This window comes from Carassius auratus, chromosome 26 (genome assembly GCF_003368295.1).
Source record: "Carassius auratus strain Wakin chromosome 26, ASM336829v1, whole genome shotgun sequence".
NCBI classification, from domain to species: Eukaryota; Metazoa; Chordata; class Actinopteri; order Cypriniformes; family Cyprinidae; genus Carassius; species Carassius auratus.
Window position 1 is genome coordinate 3,690,210 of NC_039268.1, and position 9,156 is coordinate 3,699,365.

The following is a 9,156-nucleotide window of genomic DNA, read 5'->3' on the forward strand; positions in this document are numbered from 1 at the left end:
AGAAATAGCAAAGCATCAGGTCAGATGTAAAAAGTCAAGATATCAAATTGATAATATAATATTCTGTGCATGTATAAACTAGTGCATAAGCACAGTTAAAATATGTGGAATTTTATGTTGTTTCAGGCATGGAGTCCATTGCAGTGTTGATGAAAAAAATATATATAAAAAATTAGTTGGCACAAATCAGATCGCAGATTTCATTTTATTATTATTATTATTTAATCTTGTTTAAAAAAAAAAAAAAAAAAAAAAAATATTTAAAATAAATGTTAACATTAAAAATAAAAATAATTATATTAAGAAACATCTATTTTAAATTAGGTTCATAAATACAACACATTACAGAAATTACAGCATTTAGAAAACAAATCTCTCATATTATAAATGTAAACACTGTATTTTCCTAAATTCTTTTTTACACATTAATGCAGAAACTGCTTGTTAAAGTTCTTACAACAAACCCTGATCTCGCTTATATATTAAGAAACATTCCCTTTTAATGTCCAGAAAGATAAAGGATAAAACTTTAGATTTTAGTTAGTGTACTCTAGCATGTGCCTCATTCTTCCCAGAAGCCCCTCTTGTGGTTGATGGCTTCAATGAGTTTAGTCTTTAGCGTTTCCTTGTTCTGATAAACAGGAAGCTCTAACAGAGCATGGCAGGTGAGGGCCTCTGGTAGATGGTCCTGGGTAAAGATGAACAGGGGTCTCACTCTCATCTTCACCGCACTCATACCCAGAATGGGCACTTTCTCGAACCCTGTCAAGAACACTAGAGAAAGGAAAACGGGGAAGAGTTATTTGAAAACGTTCTGGATGGGTCTAAACTGTAGGAGATGCTAGAGTAGATGCAACAACTAAAAAAAATGTAAGTGTGACTTCTTAAACCACATCTCTTTTCAAAAAAACTGTGAACTATACTAGTGAACTTACAAAGAAAGGCCTTCTTCTCATTTGATGTCAGTTCATCAAACACCTCCCAGAATGAGATGATGGTTGGATGCTCAGCATAAAATGATCCTTCATATGTAGTGTTCTATTGATTGAAAAAATACATGTAGTCAATATTACTTGTTCACAATGTCAAGAGCTTACTAGTTATGACATAATGTGTTAGCATGGACCTGTTTGAGTATGTCCCAGTCGTATTCCTCATTGCCCACCAGCACTCCTCTCAGCTCCTCCGGTTCAAACATCTCTAGTATGCATCGGTCACATGCTTTGAAGAAGCCCCTCTTGAATTCTTCAAACACTTCCTCCACTGATTTATTCAGGATATGATCCACATACTTGTCCACAAAGTCTTCTCTGTTGCAGAAATTATATTTAACAATAAGTTTTGCTTACTAAGTTTGTTAAATATTATCCTATGTCCCAAAATAAGAATGAACTAAAATAATGCAATGCTCTAGAGGTGGTTCTTTTGGTATCTTTGTAAAATTATATTTCTTTAAAAAAAAAGAAAGACAAATTTTAAAACAAAAAGCCCTGACCTGTTAGAATTTGTGACTTTTTTTCCTGGCTCAGCTGGATCCAGTTCGACTTCTATTCCTTGCCATACGATCTTATGTAGAAAGATAAAAAATAAAAACTTGTTTTTCAAGAAACAACGGGCCTTATTCACTAGTGTGCTCATTAATTTGTGTGTGAAATCTGTGTTAAAACATTATCAAATTATCACTAGAAGTTGAAGATTCACCAATAACTTTCATTCTAAAATTTATTAGAAATTTATGCAAAAATGTCAACTACAAATAAAATGACATCATACATATGCAAAATTTCACACACTCTGGGTGGCCTAATAAATGTGTTAAGATTACATTCTATAAATAGATATTTGAATATATTTAAATATATTTCATCATAAATAAGTAAAAAAACCCAGTTATGTGTATGTACACCAGGTTAATGATATGTGTGGGTGTGTTTTATGCAAAGTACATAAGAATCAAACTAACCGTGTAGATCATCTCCATTTCCTCAACCTCCTCGCTGTAGTCTAGGATGTACTGCAAACTCCTGAGAACATCATGTTTCAGATTCATTAAACAATGTTCCTCGATATGTGATAGATAGAAGCACATTCATGCAAAGACATGCATTTTAGCAGTGATACAAAAATATACAAAGAGAATCAAGACATTCATTGTAAAAACACTCACTTGCCAAGAACTGATTCAAACTCTATCAAGTCTTCAAGAGATGGTTTGACATTGAGAAGTTTCTTGAACAAGGCTAAGGGAAAAGGCAGATGCACTACAGAGTTGTTGTTGAAGGCCAAGGCACACAGAATCCCAAACAGGAAGTACTTCTCCTTCTCCACGCTGAGCTGGTGTAGAATGATATGTGGTTAAAGCCAAAGATAACAACAGGAAATCACGAAAGCGCATTAAATATCTTACAGGCCGTTCAAACATTTTCCATTCTATGTAAACACGCACTGAAGTTCACTGATGTCTCACTTCTTCTGCAGAATCTAGCGCATGACACAGTATTCGGAGTTCAAGTTAAAGGATGTTCAACCTTGCATTTCTCCCCATTTCACTGTCAGCTTTTCACATTTTTTCAAAGCAAATACATGTGTGAATGGCATGTAACCTGATTCAACTAAACTTTCTTATATTTATGTCTTCAGTATGATCTAATAAAAAAAGTTTTTGCTTTACCTGTGCTGGGAACCAGCTCATAGTTTGGTTATCATTGTACATAAACATCAGAGACTCCGGTGCACAAAGCTCTTCAAACACGTTGTGAAAAAAGTCCCTCTTGTTGACATCTGTTCTTTTCATATCCTCAGTGTAAAACACCTATGTTAGACAACCAAACGAATTCATTCATATTGCAGCTCATAACTCTGTTTGTATGGTCCTGTCTTGGTTTGAAACTAAAAATGCCTTGTATGTTATCAAATCAAAGCTTTGCATTGTTTTCTTTCCTTACCGACAGACAAAATTCTTGGAGTTGTTGCTGAGGAGCCATTCTCAGCTGAGAGAAACTGTCCTCCAGCAGCGCTGTGCGTCTCAGGGTCAGCGGAAAACAACCCTGCATATAAAAGATTTCATTCGGTGTTTGAAAAAAAAAATCTTCAGGTTGAAGGCCAAAAACAAGATTACCTTCCATGCTCTGTTCTTCATATAGCTACATTTGGCCTCCAGGTTAAAGATGCATGGAAGTGATATAAGATTTTTTAGGACTGCCTAAAACAAAAGAAATAGGAAGCATCACGTTAGTTGGTCTGAAATTTGGATGCATATCATATCAGATATGGCCAAATGCCTTTGGTGCTCACATCGCTGAAGTTTTGCTGGTCTATCATTGCTTGGATTTGTTCGGCCAAGTGCAACATCACCAGGTTGTTAAGCATATCGTCATTGATGGTTTGCAGCTGTTGATTTGGGGAAAACACAGTTTTCTAGTATGTTTTGGTTTATTATAAGCTGGAATTAATATTCAAATAGTATATTAGTACTGAAAATATAAACAGAAAACTATGGTTGACTTAAATCTAATATAAATGTGTTTTCAAATATGTTTTTATGTACCGTATGTTTTGAATAACTTCATTCATGTTTGTATGATAAATACAGTGATTGCTTACATATTTACTGTTGCCAATTACAAAGATATAGATAAGATTGTATAATGATTGGCCAAAAGGCAATGCACACAATTTTGTTTGGTTCTCACCACATCTAGTAGCTCATTGATCTCGTTAATAATGAAATCACTCTTAGTGATGCTTCTGTTGGCACTGCAGCAGACCTTCAGAACAAAGACACACATGCATAAGGAATTTAAAAGTTAAAGGGATAGTTCACCCAAAAATGAAAATTCTGTCATTAATTACTCATCCTCATGTGTGCACAAAAAGTAAAATTCGTAAAATTACGGGTGAGGCACTGATGTCACATGGATTATTTTACAAATGTCCTTATACTATATCTCTGAGCTTTGATCGTGTTAGGATCCTTGCTGTCTATGGAGGGTCAGAGAGCTCTCGGATTTCATCAAAAATATCGTAATTTGTGTTCCAAAGAAGAACGAAGGTCTTATGGGTTTAGAGTGACATGAGGGGGAGTAATTAATGACAGAATTATAATTTTTGTGTAAATTTACCCTTTAAATGTTTACTTCTGATTAAATATATTATAAATATACATGTATACACACACACACACAAGTACATAAAAGTACCTGATAGACCAGCTGAAGGATCTGCACAAATTTCGGCAGGCGTGTTTGTATGTCCAAGTTCATAGTGTCAGCAGCAATCCTGCCAATCAAATAAGCTGAAGCTTTTTTAAATAACTTCACCAGGCCTTTGAGCCAGCCATCAGGGAGTCTGGACCAGTACTTCTCTGAGAACATAACATAAAAATACTTAGACAAATACAACAAGGACAACAACATAAAGGCTGAAAAGTTCTCCCTGCTTTACCTAACAGCTTGAGAGAATCAGGATCCAGCTGAAGGATTTTGGAGGCAAGAGCTTCAGTGAGTTCGGTTCTTTGTTGTTTCTTGAGACGTCTGATGAGCTCAGGGAGGAGAAGATAAACTCTCAGCGATTCCTCACCAACTGGGTTTGGATTCAGAGACGGCAGCAGAGTCTGCTGAACCACTTTCACTATCTGAGATACAAAAACCATTAACTCCATCTCATTGCTTAAAATGTAAAGAAGATTTTTTGTAAATATTGGATTCATCATTACCTCTGATATCAAGCTTTCATTCTTTGATATCTTTACAAAGGATGTTTTAACCAGATCAAAATCCAAACCACAATGATCCTCAGATGTCTGATAATGTTGGTCGCAACTACAAAAACAGACATTTCGATTATGATTTTATGCATATAAAGGAGGAATTACTAGACAAGACAATCTAATGGTGATTAGGATATTTACCTAGTTTTGAGGAAGCTACCATTCAGAGAGGCAGCAGAGGAGAACACTTTGTTTATGTCCCTGTAAAAAACAAAGCTATACTTTAAATCATTTTGTTTAGTTTTTGATATTAATTCATGTTTTATTTTTAATTGTTATTATTCATTTATATCTCATTGCGACATATGTCTTGATTCTTTTATGTTAAGAAAATCTATTTTATGGACATAGAGTAGTAAACAAACTCAGGAGCCTTTAGCATCTCACTGTAAGCACTATATATAAAACTGAATCAAGCACTCACTTCTTTATCATTTTCCATGGTTCACTTCCAGATAGCCATCGGCCAATCATTCTGTCATCTAATGTCAAAATCCCTCTGCTTGGAATTGGTTTAGACTCATTCCCAGGTTCCTACCACACACACACACACACACACACACACACACACAAAAACACACAAAACACATAAGTAATCACAGTGCAGCTATAATCTCATCGTTAAACAATATGTGAATTAAAACGGCCTGTCTTACTGTACCTTGAAAGACAAGACAAAGGAATGATTCTCCCCAGCAATGAGTTTTTCAATCGTATATTCATCATTACATTCTGTGTACAGCAAATGTTTAGTTCAGGTCAGCTTTATGAACAACATCTTGACTAAAAAGTATTCATAATAAAATAACCTGCTAAAAGTTGATTTATAATTACCAGCTGACAGATCCACAGGGTAAGGCACAGATGTATTGATCATTTCTCCGTTTCCCAGCTGCCCTTGTGTCCCACATCCAAATGAGTAGATCAGCTTTGACGATGCGACTGATACGAGTGTGTGATGTCTGTATGAATGAAAGAATCAAAAGCCTAATAATTACTGAGCAGAACTCAAACATCAGACATGTTAACCATGTGAGGAAAGAAATCTGTACTATTGCTCTGAGATGCTGATTGCTAATAAAGCTTACGAACAGTCTTTACCTCCCACACGTGATCTGTGACACTTCAGATCCCCACAGTTCAGCAACCACCCGCGGATGATGTTCATCTCTAAATGATTTGTGCCCAAGCTGACCAGAGCCTCCGGATCCAAATGTGAACACGGTGCCACCCTGAAACATGAAACATTTACTAATTATTTTCTGTCCAGCTTGTTTTTATGCTAAATACAGTATAACATCTAATATATTATGACCATAGTACCTTTGATAAAGTGGCAGTGTGTTCACCTCCACACGAGATGGACACAGTTTTCTTCCGGTTCAGTCTATTTACAACCGTTGGGACGTGTCTGTCTGTGGTAGTAAAACAGTCAGTTAATCACTTCCAAATACATCATATTCATGCTTTAATATAGATTTCACAGTATTGCACAAATTTGGTACATTTATGTGTACTTTCATACTGTTACTGATTTAGCTTTTACACGATGAAATAATCAGACCTGTAGTGTCTCCGAGTCCCAGTTGTCCAGCAGAGTTCTTTCCCCATCCAAACACGACTCCAGAGAGAGACAACACAAAGCTGTGGTCTCCTCCAGCGCTGATCTGAGCCAGTGGGACCCCACTCAGACTCTGAACATGTTGAGCAGACGGAGAGCCGGGATGATCTTTCCTCAAACCCAGCTGACCGTGAGAGTTCTCCCCCCATACGAACACCTGACCATCTGAAAGAGCAACAGCTCTCAACATCTACACTCAAACCTCAATCGATTCATCTCAATCATGAGATGTTAAAAGATGAAAGCAAATGGCAGATGAAATAGTTGTCAATACCCTTAGTTAGCGCCATTGAATGATGGTCTCCACATGCGATCTGAATCACCTGCCTATTTTCCAGACCTTTGAGAGGCCTGCAGAGACAAGACATTCTGTCAGATACTATAATCCATGATCATTTATGCTGTTTGATCTCCATAAACATACTTGCACACAGTAGATTTGTCCATAATGAGAACATTTCCTCCATCAACAAGAAGCACCGCACCATCTCCTCCACAGACAATCTGTATGATTTTATACTTTAGCTGTAGTTGCTCTGCAGTAAATAAAATATTTTCATCAGTTAAACATTTTTTTAGACTATATTTAAATAAACAAATAGACACTTTTATAAGTATGACTCAGTATAGCTCAGCTCATGTAAATATAAACATATGAAAATAATGAAACATAATGACGTCTTCAAATTTATTAATTAACCAAAATGTCATTTGGTGAAAGCTAACATACTTAGTTTTCCATCATGATTATAGTCTTCACTGCGCAATCTCAGGACCGAAACCTTCCCATCCCGGATAAATCCAGCAAAACTCCTTCCAGCTGACATGTCCTGAACTGCTGTTCTCGGACACACAGATTGTATTCCACACTTGCCATGTCTGACTTGGTCAGGCTTCACCAGCTCAAACCCCTCTCTGACCTGCGCTCCCCAAAAACACAGCATGATCACAGCTGATGCACGAGAAGAACAGACTCCTGAAGAGATTCTCTGCAGTGCATCCTGGTCTGAGGAAACACACTCTTTAAATATAAAGAAAAAACGAGAGCGAAACCAGTGACTGTTTCGAAAATCATCGACTTCTTACGAAACGAAAGTAATGTTTGATGTCATGCTTCCGCGTTTGTAGTGAGTCGTAAACAATGAACGCATTATGATGGGAAAACGAAAGCAGCATCTAAGCAAAACTCCACTATTTCATTTATTTAATAAAAGTACAGGCAGCTGATTAAAGAGAGTATAGCGCGCGTTGTCACACGTTAAAAATAAGGCAGCGGCTATTTGCACTAGCAACACTAAGTGCAAATATATATTCTATTTACACTGTTACAATTTTACAAATAGTGGCTATTATCTGCACCTCAGTATTGTAGTACATTGTTAAACAGTATACAATATTAACTTATTGAGTGTAAATTGTATTTTCTTTTTTTTTTTTTTATTAAATTAATGCCACCTTTTTGGGACAATAAAGCTCTCCCTACACATATCCTAACGATAACCGAAACTTTATGTTCAACTTTTTGATTATATTCTTCAATTTAATTTAAAATATGTCACATATTAAACAATCTGCGCCACTGCAGCTGACGTTTCTCATTTGTCTTTTGCAGTGTTGATTGGCCGACTTGGTGGGCGGAGCGTAAACGAGTTCTACGCGCTGGCCAGTCGCGGATAGGTGTAGAGCGCTGACTAGCCAATGGGAACGGAGGAAATTCCAAGGAGGCGGGATGAGTAAAATACACAGAATTAGAGGTTCGAATCCCGCTTCGGCCACATTTACCATAAAATAAATTTGTATTCGTTCTTCATCTAGATACACTTTAAATATGATTAACATATAATAAACGAACTTTATGAACAAATATAAAAAATAAATCTTGTAACAATTGATCTTGTGTAGGATGTACAAAATGTGCAACGATCTTAATAAACATTTACATTATAATTGGGAATAGTTATCTTTAAAACAGACAATGTGAACAATTAAAAATAATATTTTGATAATGTTTCAGGCCTTTATTTTAAAAAAAAATTGTATAACTGTGTAGAGAAAACCCATATATATTAAATATAACAAACTCTCAAAAAAGTTTTTCATTTTATTAGTAAAATATTGTTATAATAATGAAAAAAGTATAATACTACCAAAATATACATAAAATAATTATAGATTAAACAACAACAAATATAATAAAAATAAAGATGTGGAGAACACAGAAAAAAATGTTTTACATTAAATAATTATGTATGTTTAATAGTAACAGTTATTAACATTTAGTGTTTACAAATCTGAGCAAGATATTAATGTGTAAATAAAATGTAATATTAATCAAAAATAATCAACAAAATTTATAAATGTTTTAATCAACAAATAAAAACTTAACACACAGTTCAATACAGTTTAAACAAGGCCAATAATTGTAGTATTTTTTATTTAACAAATGGAAATAAATGAATTAATTGAAATGTGTAGATTCAACAACAACAATAAAATCAGAAATTGTGGATAACACACACACACACATACACACACAAAAACAGTACACTACCAGTTAAATGTTTTTGTAAGATTTTTAATGTTCACCAAGCCTGCCTTTATTTGATCCAAAATACACCAAAACCAATAATATTGTGAAATATTTTTACAATTTAAAATACCTGTTTTCTATGTGAATATCAGTTGAAAATTAAATTTATTTATTTATTATATCTCTGGTATTTTATCTTTCTTCAAACATTTCCATTGTAAGCTTTTAATTAGTGGC

General features: G+C 35.0%; 1 protein-coding gene across 1 annotated transcript; it reads right to left on the reverse strand.

The window, feature by feature from the left end:
* Positions 1-295: 295 nt before the first annotated feature.
* On the reverse strand, positions 296-7,577 carry LOC113043950 (E3 ISG15--protein ligase HERC5-like). The gene is made up of 24 exons (XM_026203503.1): positions 7,120-7,577; positions 6,814-6,925; positions 6,664-6,740; positions 6,333-6,554; positions 6,092-6,183; positions 5,870-6,000; positions 5,603-5,730; positions 5,430-5,500; positions 5,193-5,302; positions 4,910-4,969; positions 4,715-4,820; positions 4,444-4,633; positions 4,200-4,363; positions 3,693-3,767; positions 3,295-3,390; positions 3,119-3,202; positions 2,946-3,047; positions 2,672-2,812; positions 2,168-2,334; positions 1,964-2,024; positions 1,496-1,566; positions 1,127-1,310; positions 936-1,038; positions 296-774 (listed from the first exon to the last, which is right to left on the reverse strand). Exons 1-24 carry the CDS (start codon positions 7,331-7,333, stop codon positions 563-565), a joined length of 2,973 nt encoding a protein of 990 aa, XP_026059288.1. The 5' UTR covers positions 7,334-7,577; the 3' UTR covers positions 296-562.
* Between the last annotated feature and the right edge of the window lie 1,579 nt (positions 7,578-9,156).

Excerpts from the sequence above, each read along its gene's own strand:
- LOC113043950 (XM_026203503.1), bottom strand. The coding sequence starts at position 7,333 with ATGCTGTGTTTTTGGGGAGCGCAGGTCAGAGAGGGGTTTGAGCTGGTG. Across the intron at positions 6,926-7,119 it reads TAATCATGATGGAAAACTAA|AGCAACTACAGCTAAAGTAT; the intron begins GTATGTTAGCTT and ends TATTTACTGCAG. Across the intron at positions 6,555-6,663 it reads TTCAATGGCGCTAACTAAGG|ATGGTCAGGTGTTCGTATGG; the intron begins GTATTGACAACT and ends TTGCTCTTTCAG.